The following is a 16,636-nucleotide window of genomic DNA, read 5'->3' as shown; positions in this document are numbered from 1 at the left end:
TACACACCAATTAACTCAGCATTCAATAAAACGTTACCTGGTATGGGGCCTCCCTGCTCTGACGTGTTTTACCCTAGGGTCAGGCTTAATCAGAGCAGAGTAGGATGGTCCCAGGAGGGACTTCTATGTGCATGTACTTCAGAACTAGAGGTGAGCTTGGGCATCCAATGAACTCATCCCTAGCCAAACATGTGTTCTTATATGTCACTTAAAGTAGAAGTACAGCCAAAGCCCGCTTGGCTGTACTTCTCCTGGGGATCACAGGAGTGCAGTTCGTTTTGCACTCCTGTGACAGGTTTTCAGCAGACAGCGGGCTGAAGCCTGCTGTTGGCTGAAGTCACAGAGCAGGTCCAAATTGGGGCAAGATCGTTACAATATGGTTGGGATCCACCTACAACCCTGGACCAGCACCTAGCTCAGCCTCTCAGCGAGTCACTGGGAGGCGGAGCCAGACTCTCTGCCCCCTCCACAGCCCCTGTGCCCTGGTTAGCGCGGGTGGGTTGGGGTCAGAGCAGAGAACCGGTGACTGACAGTTACCAGGTCTCTGCTCACGAAGCACTCAGAACTGAGCGGTTCTCGGTCGGCGGGGGACATTACTGAGGTATCCGATGCTTATCTATCTATATCTTACGTGGGGCAAGTATGATTCTTGAAAAAAAACAAAAAAAAATTCTCAACTTCTCATTAAGGAGGCAGGGCAGGAATGACCTGGCCTGCAGATCACTGGAGTAAAAGAAAAGGGTCAGTTCATAAAGAAGAGTTTGAAGGACATACAAGCTTTTCTCTATTCAGGACAATGTTTTATTGAATGCTGAGATTAATGGATTCTTATTTATTTATTTTTGCTTTGAATGATGCACCCAAATCTCCAGACACCAGCATCATAGACAGGGCTTGGGAGCAGCGACCTTTTCTTCCAAGTTTTGGCTGGAGTTGGGCTATAATGTCGCTGATACACACAGAGCGGGGACAGCACAGCACTGTGACAGTAACACAAGCAGTTCAGAGTTCGGAAAACCTCACACAGTGACACTAACCTCTCCTATTGCCCTTTTATAGCTCTGACAGCAGTAGAGAAAAGAAAGAGATTAATGCAGTATAACATCACTTTGCTTCTCTAACAAATGAATGTAAATATCAGTACAAAGGTTTACAGGGATGTCAATAAAAGGGCGAGATTCAGACATATAGACTTTACTGAGGCTAAGGAACACGGGAACATGACCCAAAAACTCATCAATTAAATGTTCAAGAATAAATAAAATAATTCATTTATAAGTTTCTATTGCATTTTCTTTTATTTCGTTTTTTGTCACTAACGTTTACGGTTTGTTTGCATGCGCTTCCCGGCCAAGAATTATTTTTTTTTTTAAAGTCAGCAGCTACAAACACGGCTGCCTTTTAATAAGGACACTTACTCATCCAGCGAACCAGCGATGTCGGCGGCCCCAAGGCCGATCCATCCATCGGATCGGCTGCCGGCTCCTCCATCTTAACGAAGGGAAACAGGCAGTGAAGCCTTGCGGCTTCACTGCCCGTTTCCTACTACGCATGCACGAGTCGGCACTTTGTGAATGGCCCTGTTGTTTTCTGGGACACACATGTCCCAGAAGGCAACGGGGCCACTCAGGAAGAAGAGGAAGTGCCGCGGAATAGGAAGAGATAGATTTGGAAGACTGAACAGAACACAGAAAAGTGAAGCATTACAAAAACCTAGAATGTAAAATCATAATATATAATTGATGGAATGAAAAATCCATAGCAGGTAGGCTGCAGTTAGCAATTGTGGGAAAAGATGCTTTTTTTTTTTGCACAAGGCCACATCACATTATCCTGGGGATCTGGAATATAATAAAAGCAGTCAGATACTCACAGCTGGGCGACCTGGTCGGGACCGGTGCTCTTCTCCTGGAGTTTTACTGCCTGGCGGACTGATAGAAGATTCCTCTAGCTTAAGGGGGGCTGCCGGAGACACAAGCAGGAAATATTTTAAGAGAAACACAGGAGCACCATAACTGTTTATATTGGCGAGAAACAACCACTAGAACGGTGGATGCGTGACAGTAAAAGTCCCGGAATTCCTTTGCTAGTTACCTGGCGGAACTTATATACTTTTTGGATTGGCAAGCTACGTCAATATTTATACCAGAATGTTGCCGTTTACATAAGAGCATTAAAAGGGGTTGTAAACCTTCTGTGTTTTCCACCTTAATGCATGAAGGTGAAAACTTTTTTTTAGTGCAGCAGAGCCCCCCTTATACTTACCTGAGCCCCATAATTCCTATGACAGGAAGGAGCACACCAGCTCCAGCCGGTGTCTCGTGTCCTGATTGGATAGATCGATAGCAGCGCAGCCATCGGCTCCTGCTACCCCGTATCAATAGACGCAGCAGCAGGACAAGGGAGCTGCCCGCATGGGTGTCCCGAAGGAGATCGCTTCTCCGACAGGGCATTCGAGAAGAGGAGCCAGGAGCGCCGCTGAGGGACCTCAAAAAAAAAAAAAAAAAAAAAGAGGAGGATCGGTGGCAACTCTGTGCAAAACCAACTGCACAGAGGAGGCAAGTATGACATGTTTGTTTTTGTTTTTTTTAAAAGGAACCTTTACAACCCCTTTAACCACTTCCCGACCAGCGCACGACGATGTACGTCGACAGAATGGCACGGGCAGGCATATTGGCGTACAGGTACGTCCAATATTCGATGCCGCCCTGCCATCGGGAGCGCGCCGCCGGCGGCGCGCTCCTGCGCTGGTCGGGACCCCCGTGAGTCCGGTCGCGGGACCGGTGGACTCGATCGCCGCGGGCATCCCCGCGATCGTCTCACGGAGCAGCCGAATGGAGGAAATGCTGTATAAACAACATTTCTCCATTCTGCCTAGCAACTAGTGACGCTGATCTCTGCTCCATGTGATTGGAGCAGAGATCAGTGTACACTAAATGAAAGCCCAACCCCCCCACAGTTAGTAACACACCCCTAGGAACACTTAACCCCTACACTGCCACCCACTGGTTAACCCTTTCACTGCCAGTGTCATTTACACAGGAATCACTGCATTTATATAGCAGTGATTACTGTACAAATGACAATGGTCCCAAAAATGTGTCAAAAATGTCCGATGGGTCCCCCACAATGTCGCAGTCACAATAAAAATCGCTGATCGCTGCCATTACTAGTAAAAAAAAAAAATAATAAAAAATTATTAATAAAAATGCTATAAAACTATCCCTATTTTGTAAACGCTATAACTTTTGCGCAAACCAATCAATAATCGCTTATTGCGATTTTTTTTTACCAAAAATATGTAGAAGAATACGTATCGGCCTAAACTGAGGGAAAAAAATGTTTTTTTATATATTTTTGGGGGATATTTATTATAACAAAAAGTAAAAAATAATGCGTTTTTTTCAAAATTGTCGCTCTATTTTTGTTTATAGCGCAAAAAATAAAAATCGCAGAGGTGATCAAATACCACCAAAAGAAAGCTCTATTTGTGGTAAAAAAAGGACGTCAATTTTGTTTGGGAGCCACGTTGCACGACCGCGCAATTGTCAGTTAAAGCGACGCAGTGCCGAATCGCAAAAAGTGGTCTGGTCTTTGACCAGCAAAATGGTCCGGTCTGCAAGTGGTTAAAGAACACAGGAATTGTATTTTGGGAAGCCGATAGTAATTGTGTTAAATAAACGTAGCAGGACTTTACAAAGATGTAAAATTTGAGTCTCAGAAAAAGATAATGGGGTTTTGAAGAAGTGAATGAGATATTGGAAGCCTGTAAACTGGTCTCCCCTAAATTGTCTGACAGACTTAATTATATATACTGCATAGGCCCTATTTGACTCCTATCAGACTCAACTATAGTCCTCTATGCCCCATGTGCGCCACTGCCCCCAACATATTTTTTTCCTTTACTTTGGTCATGCCGATTGATTTAAAGGCATTATAAACCTTGCCATTTGCACCTTGTGTTTTTCTCCTGCATAGGATGTACATAGCTCCCAACTGTACCTGATTTCGAGTGACTGTCACTGATTTGGAACAATAGACAAACAAGATATTCTGATCAAATCCTGTTGGGTGGAGCACCCCACTCCCTCAGTAAGTACCTCTCATTAGTGACCACCTGTGTCATGGTGGAGACCTCATGTTCTCCCATATAGAGGAGTATAGCTCCCATGGTTCAGAGAAGCAGGATATCCTGATCTATGGATAGTGTAGGACCCACTAATCATGGGGTACTTTGTCGCAGTAAGTGGGCTTAAGCACCGTATAGCAATATGGTGTGACCAAATCCCCATATTTTTTGATAATGTTTTTTGAAAATGTCTAGGTGTTTTTAAAAAGCCTTGCTGGAGGTAAATGTTAGTTTTGCATGTGCTGTAATTTTTGTTCTGATTTGGAACAATGCCTCTGTCGTCCTCCTGTGTCCCTCATTTTGGTCTCATCAATATAGTTGTATATAAAATGCACTTTTTATCTTTCGAAAAAAGTGTTTCCCAGTACTAAACCTTTCATCCAATTTCTAAACTGCTGCATTTGTAAATTCCAGAAGCCAATATAAAGTAATAGTAATTGGGAAAAAAAAGCACTTGTGGGCTTAACTAATAATTTCTTTTGGTATAATTCTCCTTTAAGGGGGCGTGGTAGGGGGGTGTGTCCTATGCCTACATCCTTTTGCTTATAGGTGTCCCTCGTTCCCATCTCAAAAAGTTGGGCGTTATGGCTGTACATTTATCATGTAGTTTCATGGTGTCATTTGTTGGCCTGAACACACAGCCTGTAGTAGAGTAAACCTTCACATTCCTATGTCAATCAAATGCAGTAAGAAGAAAGTGAGGGGAGGGGTTAAGCCCAGATGTGTTATGGAGTTCGGCTCTACAGACACACAGCTTGGGAGCGCCTGTGTGCCTCCATAGCAAACGGCTTGCTATGGGACATATGAAGAGAAGAAGGAGCCAGGAGCGCCACCCATGAAAAGGAGGACTGGGGCTGCTCTGTGCAATACCACTGCACAGTGCAGGTGAGTATAACAACAGGTTTATTTTAATTTAAAAAAATAAAAAAAAAAGTCTAACTTTAGTAACACTTTAAAGCGGGAGTCCGCCGGGAGTCCCGCCGTTTTTTTTTTTTTAAAAAGCCAGCAGCTACAAATACTGCAGCTGCTGACTTTTAAAATAGTGACACTTACCCGCCCAGCGCGCCCGCGATGTCGGCACCCGAATGCCGATCTCTCGATCGTCTCTCGGCTGCTGCCGCCGCCATCTTGGGTATGGGAATCAGGACGTGGAGCCATTCGGCTTCATTTCCCGGTTCCCTACTGCGCATGCGCGAGTCACGCTGCGCAATAAGGATGGTCCCCGCTGTCTCTGGGATCCGTGTGTTTCCCAGCAGGCAGTGAGGGACTTTCGGAAAGGGGCGTAGATTCTGCAGAAAGGGGCGTACCTTCTGCAGAATCTACGCCGGAAGTGGGTGCAGATACCTGTACTGTACCGGTACCTGCACCCCCCCTCCCCCCTGAAAGGTGCCAATTGTGGCGCCGGAGGGGGGGAGGATTCCAATGAGCGGAAGCTCCACTTTAGGGTGGACCTCTGCTTTAATGCATGACCTCTGTGAGTGAGACCTTCCTCAGAAGAAACTACATATTCCACAATCCCTGGGTTTCCCTGTCAAGTGCTGGTGCAGTAATTAGATCTCACTGTGATTAGCATTTACAGATACAGAGAGAGCTTACCATGGAGCATGAAGATCTTTATTTTTTTAAATTAAATTAGCATTCTCACATTTATAAAAAGAGAAACAGAGCAGACAGCATCACATGCACTGGACGCTGTGTGACCTGGAGCAGGAAGTGGTCTTGTCCCTTTGGTGCATGGGGACAAGCTAGCTGTTGCAAACCATGGCCATAGTGGAATTGTTCCACCATGACACTACAAACTTCAACCTTAACATGTAAGCTGATCATTATAAGGTAAAGCAAACAAACATAGGGAATATATACCTACACTAATACCTACAATCGAAAACTTTTGAACGTATACAATACCTTTAAAAGAGAAGTACGGTATTAGAAAAAAAAAACTCACCTATGTAGATGCAGTATCAATCCGATGCTGCAGCTGTCTGCCTACTGGGTCTACACTGAGACCAGAAACTGCTGATCATTCAGTTCTGGGGTCCTCTCTGAGCACAGAGTGGTGACTGTCAGCCAACGCTCTGTGCTCTTCCCCTCCAGTGCACACCGGTGCGCCGGGCTGTGGAGGGCGGGCGGCTTAGCCAGCTGCCAGTCAGGGATCTGGGCAGATCCTGAAATTACTGTTGGGATCCCTGCAGAGTCTGGGCCGGCTCTGACATCTAAAGCCGTTGTCGGCTAAATCTGGGTCACGGGAGTGCACAACTTAGCCCTTGTACACATGGTCGGAGATTCTATCGGAATGTTTCCTATCGGATATTCCGACTGTGTGTGGTCTGCATCGGACTGTTTCCGACAGACCAATTTTTCAACTTGCCGGTAAAATTTTCCGACAAAATTCTCCTATTGGACATACTCCGATCATGTGTAGCCTACTCCGGCGGACAAATTGCCACGCATGCTCAGATCAAATTCCTAGACCAAAGCTATTGGCTACTAGCCTGAACGTAGTCCCGTCATAACGAAATAACGTCATCACGTTATGTACAATCGGATTTTCCGACAACTTAGTCCGACCGTGTGTATGCAACATCACTTCCAGACCTCTTCCGGAATTAATCCATCGGATTTGGTTTTCGGAATCTCCAACCGTGTGTACAAGGGCTAAGAGCACTCCTGTGATCCACAAGGGAACTGTGGGCAAAGCTCTTTTTTTTTATCATACTTCTCCTGCGGGTGACTTTAGGAGACTTGAAACAGGTGATAAAACTTCCTTCATGATTAAATGGGCTCCAAATTTTCCCCAAAATACTATCTCCTGGGTCGGTTTTCTGATCTAGAACTAGATTGGACGACTACCGTTTTTGTTTTTTTGCAAAAAACTTTATTGCTCGCAAACAGATTGCATATACTTGCATTCAAGCTACTGAACTGACCTATAAATCATGGTTGCTTCATGTCAACACTATTCTTCCATACAAGAAATGTATACAGTTGCAAAAAAAAAAAAAAAAAGTATGTGAACCCTTTTGGAATGATATGGATTTCGGCACAAATTGGTCATAAAATCTGATCCGATCTTCATCTAAGTCACAACAATAGACAATCACAGGCTGCTTAAACTAATAACAGACAAAGAATTACATGTTAACATGTTTTTATTGAACACACCATGTAAACATTCACAGTGCAGGTGGAAAAAGTATGTGAAACCTTGGATTTAAAAGCTGGTTGAACCTCCTTTACAAAACAGTTTCAGTTCAGGAATATTCTTGGGATGTCTGGTGTGAATCACTTTCTTGAGGTCATGCCACAGCATCTCAATTGGGTTGAGGTCAGGACTCTGACTGGGCCACTCCAGAAGGTGTATTTTCTTCTGTTTAACCACTTGCCGACCGCCGCACGACGATGTACGTCGACAGAATGGCACGGGCAGGCATAAGGGCTTACATGTACGTCCTTGCCTGCCCGCGGGTCGGGGGCCCGATCGGGCCCCCGCCCGGTGCCTGCGGCGGTCGGTATTCGTTCGGGAGCGATCCCGGACGAGGGGACGGCCATTCATTCATGGCCACCCCCTCGCGATCGCTCCCGACGAATGAAAATGTCCGGTGACATCACTTCCTCTCCTGTAATGTAAACACAGGAGAGGAAGTGATGTATTCTCTCCTCCGTGTCGGTATTTTTCGTTCCGGCACCGAGGAGAGAGCATCGGTGAGTTGCACAAGCACTACACTACACAGTAGAACATGCCAGGCACACTCACACCCCCCCTTTACCCCCCGATCACCCCCCAATTACCCCTGCCCCCCCAGTCACAGTGACACCAATTGCTTTTTTTTTTTTTTTTTGCATTGGTGTCATTTGTGACTGTAATAACTGTTAGGGCAGTTAGGGTTAGCCCCCTTTAGTTCTAATGTGCCCCCCCTAACCCCCCCAATAAAGGTTTAACCCTGTAATCACCCCCCGTCGCCAGTGTCACTAAGGCTGGGTTCACATTGCAGCGGTTTATGAGAACGAATGTGATTCGCACCGCACTGCAGTGCAAATCACATCCGATCTCTGTGCGATTCGAGTTCAGCCATACAGATAGTATGGCTGAATTCGTGTCGCACCCGCCGCAAATTCGCACGGGACCCTTTTTTTGGCCCGCAGCAGAATCGGATCGCATGGGTGTTCACACCATGCGATCCGAGTTTGCAGATCGCACTGCGATATGCAAACTGATCTGGGGGTGTCATTAACATTTCACTGACACTCCCAGCAGTTCGCATAGGGCAGTGAGAACTGCCGCCGGGAGGCATGTGATGCGGGAACCCGCCACGGATTTGTGGCGTTCCCGCATCGCTCCAGTGTGAACCCAGCCTAATAAGCGATCATTTTTCTGATCGCTGTATTAGTGTCACAGGTGACGCTAGTTAGGCAGGTAGGTATTTAGGTTCGCCGCAGCTTTTTATAGCGCCAGGGACCCCCATATACTACCGCATAAAGCCCCCTGATTTCCCCCTAGTTAACCCTTTCACCAGTGATCACCATATAACTGTTACAGGTGACGCTGGTTGGTTAGTTATTTTTTTATAGTTTCAGGGCACCCGCCATTTATTACCTAATAAAGGTTTAACCCCCTGATCACCCGGCGGGTGTCATTTGTGACTGTAATAACTGTTAGGGCAGTTAGGGTTAGCCCCCTTTAGTTCTAAGGTACCCCCCTAACCCCCCCAATAAAGGTTTAACCCCGTGATCACCCCCCGTCGCCAGTGTCACTAAGGCTGGGTTCACATTGCAGCGGTTTATGAGAACGGATGTGATTCGCACCGCACTGCAGTGCAAATCACATCCGATCTCTGTGCGATTCGAGTTCAGCCATACAGATAGTATGGCTGAATTCGTGTCGCACCCGCCGCAAACTCGCACGGGACCCTTTTTTTGGTCCGCAGCAGAATCGGATCGCATGGGTGTTCACACCATGCGATCCGAGTTTGCAGATCGCACTGCGATATGCGAACTGATCTGGGGGTGTCATTAACATTTCACTGACACTCCCAGCAGTTCGCATAGGGCAGTGTGAACTGCCGCCGGGAGGCATGTGATGCGGGAACCCGCCGCGCATTCGTGGCGTTCCCACATCGCTCCAGTGTGAACCCAGCCTAATAAGCGATCGTTTTTCTGATCGCTGTATTAGTGTCACAGGTGACGCTAGTTAGGCAGGTAGGTATTTAGGTTCGCCGCAGCTTTTTATAGCGCCAGGGACCCCCATATACTACCGCATAAAGCCCCCTGATTGCCCCCTAGTTAACCCTTTCACCAGTGATCACCATATAACTGTTACAGGTGACGCTGGTTGGTTTGTTATTTTTTTTATAGTTTCAGGGCACCCGCCATTTATTACCTAGTCTCACTAGTGTACCCCTAAATTTAGGGGTGTCTACTTTCCAAAATGGGGTCATTTGGGGGGGGTTTGTGCCATCTTGGCATTTTATGGCTTTCAAAACTGTAACGCCCTTAGAAATCCTGAAGGCAGTGCTTGGTTTTCGGGGCCCCGTACGCGGCTAGGCTCCCAAAAAGTCCCACATATGTGGTATCCCCGTACTCAGGAGAAGCAGCAGAATTTATTTTGGGGTGTCATTTCACATATGCCCATGGCATGCGTGAGCAATATATCATTTAGTGACAACTTTGTGGAAAAAAAAAAAAAAAAAAAAAAAAAAAAAGTTTGTAATTTTCCCGCAACTTGTGGCAAAATATAAAATATTCCATGGACTCAAAATGCCTCTCAGCAAATAGCTTGGGGTGTCTACTTTCTAAAATGGGGTCATTTGTGGGGGTTTTGTGCCATCTTGGCATTTTATGGCCTTCAAAACTGTAATAGGTAGTGAGAAGTGAAATCAAAAATTTACGCCCTTAGAAAGCCTGAAGGCGGTGCTTGGTTTTCGGGGCCCCGTACGCGGCTAGGCTCCCAAAAAGTCCCACATATGTGGTATCCCCGTACTCAGGAGAAGCAGCAGAATTTATTTTGGGGTGTCATTTCACATATGCCCATAGCATGTGTGAGCAATATATCATTTAGTGACAACTTTGTGTAAAAAAAAAAAAAAAAAAAATTATTTTTTGTCATTATTCAATCGCTTGAGGCAAAAAAATAAAATATTCAATGGGCTCAACATGCCACTTATCAATTTCCTTAGGGTGTCTACTTTCCAAAATGGGGTCATTTGGGGGGGTTTTGTACTGCCCTGCCATTTTAGCACCTCAAGAAATGAGATAGGCAGTCGTAAACTAAAAGCTGCGTAAATTCCAGAAAACGTACCTTAGTTTGTAGATGTGACAACTTTTGCGCAAACCAATAAATATACAATTATTGACTTTTTTTTTACCAAAGACATGTGGCTGAATACATTTTGGCCTAAATGTATGACTAAAATTGAGTTTATTGGATTTTTCTAATAACAAAAAGTAGAAAATATCATTTTTTTTCAAAATTTGCGGTCTTTTTACGTTTATATCGCAAAAAATAAAAATCGCAGAGGCAATCAAATACCATCAAAAGAAAGCTCTATTTGTGGGAAGAAAAGGACGCAAATTTTGTTTGGGTACAACATTGCATGACCGCGCAATTACCAGTTAAAGCAGCGCAGTGCCAAATTGTAAAAAGACCTCTGGTCATTTACCAGCAAAATGGTCCGGTCTGAAAGTGGTTAAGCCATTCTGTTGTTGATTTACTTCTAGGCTTTGGGTCGTTGTCCTGTTGCAACACCCATCTTCTGTTGAGCTTCAAGCTGGTGGACAGATGGCCTTAAGTTCTCCTGCAAAATGTCTTGATAAACTTGGAAATTCATTTTTCCTTCGATGATAGCAGTCCGTCCAGGCCCTGACGCAGCAAAGCAGCCCCAAACCATGATGCCCCCACCACCATACTTCACGGCTGGGATGAGGCTTTGATGTTGGTGTGCTGTGCCTCTTTTTCTCCACACAGTGTTGTGTGTTTCTTCCAAACAACTCAACTTTGGTTTCATCTGTCCACAGAATATTTTGGCAGTACTGCTGTGGAACATCCAGGTGCTCTTGTGCAAACTGTAAACGTGCAGCAATTTGTTTTGGACAGCAGTGGCTTCCTCTGTGGTGTCCTCCCATGAAATCGATTCTTGTTTAGTGTTTTACGTATCGTAGATTCGCTAACAGGGATGTTCGCATATGTCAGAGACTTTTGTAAGTCTTTAGCTGACACGCTAGGATTCTTCTTCATCTCATTGAGCAGTCTGTGCTGTGCTCTTGCAGTCATCTTTACAGGACGCCTACTCCTAGGGAGAGTAGCAGCAGTGCTGAACTTTCTCCATTTATAGTCAATTTGTCTTACCGTGGACTGATGAACAGCAAGGGAGATTTGGAGATACTTTTATAACCCTTTCCAGCTTTATGCAAGTCAACAATTCTTAATCATAGGTCTTCTGAGAGCTCTTTTGTGCGAGGCATCATTCACATCAGGCAATGCTTCTTGTGAAAAGCAAACCCAGAACTAGTGTGTGTTTTTTTTATAGGGCAGCTGTAACCAACACCTCCAATCTCATCTCATTGATTGGACTCCAGCTGGCCGACACCTCACTCCAATTAGCTCTTGGAGATCTCAGTCTAGGGCAGGGATATGCAATTAGCGGACCTCCAGCTGTTGCAGAACTACAATTCCCATCATGCCTCTGCCTCTGGGTGTCATGCTTGTGGCTGTCAGAGTCTTGCTATGCCTCATGGGAGTTGTAGTTCTGCAACAGCTGCAGGTCCGCTAATTGCATATCCCTGGTCTAGGGGTTCACATACTTTTTCCACCTGCACTGTTGTTGAGTGTTTACATGGTGTGTTCAATAAAAACATGGTAACATTTAATTCTTTGTGTTATTAGTTTAACCAGTTGCTGACCAGCGCACGACGATGTACGTCGACAGAATGGCACGGGCAGGCAAATGGGCGTACATGTATGTCCCTTTAAATTTGCCGCCCTGCCATCGGGAGCACGCCGGCGGCGGCGCGCTCCCGCGCTGGTCGAGACCCCCGTGAGTCCGGTCGCGGGACCCACGGACTCGATCGCCACGGGCATCCCCGCGATCGTCTCACGGAGCGGCTGAATGGAGAAGTGCCGTTGTAAACATTTCTCCATTCTGCCTAGCAACTAGTGACGCTGATCTCTGCTCCATGTGATTGGAGCAGAGATCAGTGTTCACTAAATGAAAGCCCAACCCCCCCACAGTTAGTAACACACCCCTAGGAACACTTAACCCCTACACTGCCACCCACTGGTTAACCCCCTTCACTGCCAGTGTCATTTACACAGGAATCACTGCATTTATATAGCAGTGATTACTGTATAAATGACAATGGTCCCAAAAATGTGTCAAAAATGTCCGTTGGGTCCCCCCACAATGTCGCAGTCACAATAAAAATCGCCGATCGCCGCCATTACTAGTAAAAAAAAAAATAATAAAAAATTATTAATAAAAATGCTATAAAACTATCCCTATTTTGTAAACGCTATAACTTTTGCGCAAACCAATCAATAATCGCTTATTGCGATTTTTTTTACCAAAAATATGTAGAAGAATACGTATCGGCCTAAACTGAGGGAAAAAAATGTTTTTTTATATATTTTTGGGGGATATTTATTATAACAAAAAGTAAAAAATAATGCGTTTTTTTTCAAAATTGTCGCTCTATTTTTGTTTATAGCGCAAAAAATAAAAACCGCAGGGGTGATCAAATACCAAAAGAAAGCTCTATTTGTGGGGAAAAAAAGGACGTCAATTTTGTTTGGGAGCCACGTCGCACGACCGCGCAATTGTCAGTTAAAGCGACACAGTGCCGAATCGCAAAAAGTGGTCTGGTCTTTGACCAGCAAATTGGTCCGGTCTGTAAGTGGTTAAGCAGACTGCGATTGTCTATTGTGACTTAGATGAAGATCAGATCACATTTTATGACCAAATTTGTGCAGAAATCCATATCATTCCAAAAGGGTTCACATACTTTTTTCGCAACTGTATATGACTACAGGAGATGTCTTGACAAATTTGCAAATGTGTGGCTCAATCAGGTACTTGTAGTCAAGATTAAAATAGAAAGTTTAGGCTTTTAGGGTATCTTATCTGTATTGATTGAGATGAAATGGCTTTTTAGTCTGAAATTCTTGGGTGCTCACTTTGCCACACAAGAACAGTTTGCCATTGACATTTCCTCAGCTCCCACTGCTGTCTCAGCTGATGAAGATGAAGGGACTCGGGAGAGCTGCTGCACTTGTGCACATCACTGGATTGAGCTGAGGTTCAGGTAAGTATTGGGGGGGGGGGGGGCGCTGGGGGCTGCTGCACAAAGAAGTTTTTACCATCATGCATAGAATGCATGAAGGTAAAAAATCTTGAGCATTTACAACCACTTTAAGTTTAGCAGAGCAGGAAGTCAGGAAGAGAGTGTAAATCTCCTTGAAGCGAGGTGAAATTAGACAATTGTCACCAGAGTAGTAACTGAAGATATTCCACTGGGGACACCTATTTCAGTGACAACTTTAAAACCCAGCGACAACTATCACCAGGATAAATATGGTAAGTGGTCCCAGACAAACAGCAGTAGGAATCTGACGTTTTAATCCCTCCCCACTCCAGAAGAACAAAACATTGAGGGTCCGTTCACACAGGGGCAACTCCGATCCGACTTCAGGTCACCCCTAGTCGCCTCAGGTCGGACAACATTTAAAAAGCAATGTAAGTGAATGAGAGCCGTCTTAATGCACACTACTGAAGTCGCTCCGACTTCAGAAAAGGTTCCTGTACTACTTGAATCCGACTTGTAGGCGACCGGTACCCATTGATTTCAATGGAGGTCGCCTCCAAGTCGGATCTCCGTCTATACGGAGGCGACTCTGACAGAATTATCAGCTCTCAAGAGGGCACTCCACGCCAAATTTATGAATAAAAATTTGGCGTGGGTTCCCCCTCCGAGAGCATACCAGGCCCTTAGGTCTGGTAAGACTATTAAGGGGAACCCCCTACGCCGAAAAAACGGCGTGGGGGTCCCCCCCAGATCCATACCAGACCCTTATCCGAGCACGCTACCCGGCCGGCCAGGAAAGGGGGTGGGCCCCCCCCCTCCTGAGCCGTACCAGGCCGCGTGCCCTCAACATGGGGGGTGCCTTGGGGAAGGGGGGACCGCGTGGCCCCCCCACCCCAAAGCACCTTGTCCCCATGTTGATGAGGACAAGGGCCTCTTCCCGACAACCCTGGCCGTTGGTTGTCGGGGTCTGCGGGCGGGGGGCTTATCGGAATCCGGGAGCCCCCTTTAATAAGGGGGCCCCTGGATACTGGCCTCCCACCCTATGTGAATGAGTATGGGGTACAACGTACCCCTACCCATTCACCTGTGAAAAAAATGTAAAAAAAAAAAAAAACACAACACAGGGTTACAATAGTTTATTGCACAGCTCCGGGGGTCTTCTCGCCGGACTCCTCCGCTATCTTCTGCTAGCTATAAGCTATAAGAAGGCGCGGTGGCAGAAGAACCGAAGAGAGGGACAAGACCTCCGAAGTCGGAAGAAGAGGGCGGCGACGAAGAAGGAAGCCGGGCTCCTCCGCTAGCAAAAGAGCTAGCAGAAGATAGCGGAGGAGTCCGGCGAGAAGACCCCCGAAGACGGAAGACCCCCGGAGCTGTGCAATAAACTATTTAAACCCTGTGTTGTGTTTTTTTTTCACATTTTTTTCACAGGTGAATGGGTAGGGGTACGTTGTACCCCATACTCATTCACATAGCGTGGGGGGCCGGTATCCGGGGGCCCCCTTATTGAAGGGGGCTCCCGGATTCCGAAACCCCCCCCCCCCCCAGCAGACCCCGACAACCAACGGCCAGGGTTGTCAGGAAGAGGCCCTTGTCCTCATCAACATGGGGACAAGGTGCTTTGGGGTGGGGGGGCCGAGCGGTCCCCCCTTCCCCAAGGCACTCCCCCATGTTGAGGGCACGCGGCCTGGTACGGCTCAGTCCCCACCCCCTTTCCTGGCTGGCCAGGTAGCGTGCTCGGATAAGGGTCTGGTATGGATCTGGGGGGGACCCCACGCCGTTTTTCGGCGTAGGGGGGTTCCCCTTAATATTCATACCAGACCTAAGGGCCTGGTATGCTCTCTGAGGGGGAACCCACGCCAAATTTTTTTCATAAATTTGGCGTGGAGTTCCCTCTTGAGAGCTTATTCTCCGATTGGCCGCGGCAATAGTCGCCTGGCCTGGGGCGACTTAAAGTCGTGTTGTAAGTCGCCCCAAGTCATGTTCAGGTCGTGTCCAAGTTGCCTCCAAAAGTCGTGTTGAAAGTCATGTTGCCCCTGTGGGAACGGACCCTGAAGGGTCTATTTGTAAATGTTTTCACTGAAGATTCACACAAGTTCCACTCAGGACATTTTTCTGAATTCTAACCCCTATTAGAAAATATGTGACTCTTAGGTGATGTTATGTGAACCTTGGGTGAAAACATATAAATAAATTACATTTATTTTGTCAGAGAGAATGCTTATCGATCATAGAATCATGTTGTCTAAGAATGATCATCCACAGATTTGGTGAGCTCTGTACTAAGTATCTGGGGTAAAAGGTCACACTAGCGACAGATCTGCCTTAGCTCAGACCTGACTATATCTAACAATAGATAGGTAATGGTTATCGGATCTCACCTATGCGGTTCCTCTCTAGAGATCCAGCCTGGGGAAGGTTTGGGTGAGGAGACTGCAGGAGTGAATCTCCCCTTTCCCAGCCGCTCTCTGCCCGGCGAAGGTCTGGGTTACTGGAAGAAGAGAGAACAAGCAAAACATATACTCAGAATAGGGTAATTCTTATTAACCAAAAATAACAGCTACTGAATCCATACTGGAACACGCTTTACAAATGCTTAGCTCTTTCCGCATTTCAATAATAATAATAATAAAAGTGTTCAAAATTGCAATAAAGGGCATTCGAACAAGTAAAAACACAAGTGAACTAAAGCTTTACAGCAAAATAATATCTGCTTTATTTACCCTAAAATCTATGTAGCCCATTGCATCTAGATACCAGGGAGCTGTTCACGATTTTGGTGGCTGACTCTGCTTCCTTAGTGTGTGCAAAACCCTATTTTGGACCCGCTGAGTGTATTGCCGGTCAGACTCATGCCTCTGTATCAATGGACCATCCCCAATTTGGATAATCAAAGGTTTTACTGCTAATGCAAAAAGATAATGGAGACAGCAGGCACCCCTGTCTGGTTCCTCAGGACAACAAGAATAGATTGGATGTGTGTCTATGCACAATGGCCCCAACCACTGGATCAGAGTACAGTAGACACAGCCAAGCTATATAATTAGGGCCAAAGCCATGTATTTGGGGAAGCTTTGAAAGGTTTTCCTATTCCACCACATCAAACACTTGGGCTGCATCTATGGAAGCCAGTTCTCTGGTACCTACATGGTCGCATTGAGAAAGTTACGCTGATCACCCAATCAAGTGTAGCAGATGACATTTGGGATCAAA

The 16,636-nt window shown here is 46.1% G+C and overlaps 1 protein-coding gene across 9 annotated transcripts in view; it reads right to left on the bottom strand.

Moving 5' to 3' along the window:
- MINK1 (misshapen like kinase 1) overlaps nt 1–16,636 on the bottom strand; it is a 247,232-nt gene that overhangs the window by 39,909 nt on the left and 190,687 nt on the right. For 6 of the 9 annotated variants that reach the window (XM_077470708.1, XM_077470707.1, XM_077470714.1 and 3 more), the window contains 3 exons: nt 15,805–15,914; nt 1,874–1,962; nt 1,038–1,061 (listed from right to left, as the gene is read on the bottom strand). In XM_077470708.1, coding sequence (XP_077326834.1) covers nt 1,038–1,061; nt 1,874–1,962; nt 15,805–15,914 — 223 coding nt within the window. The remainder of the gene's footprint in view (nt 1–1,037; nt 1,062–1,873; nt 1,963–15,804; nt 15,915–16,636) is intronic. The other 3 variants (XM_077470710.1, XM_077470713.1, XM_077470715.1) reach the window with 1 other exon arrangement.

The sequence above is a fragment of the Lithobates pipiens genome, unplaced genomic scaffold (assembly GCF_037356315.1).
Source record: "Lithobates pipiens isolate NorthernLeopardFrog02 unplaced genomic scaffold, aLitPip1_a1.2 Scaffold_8, whole genome shotgun sequence".
Taxonomy (NCBI): domain Eukaryota; kingdom Metazoa; phylum Chordata; class Amphibia; order Anura; family Ranidae; genus Lithobates; species Lithobates pipiens.
The sequence above is the reverse complement of the archived record's forward strand: the minus strand, read 5'-3'. Positions and strand labels throughout refer to the sequence as shown.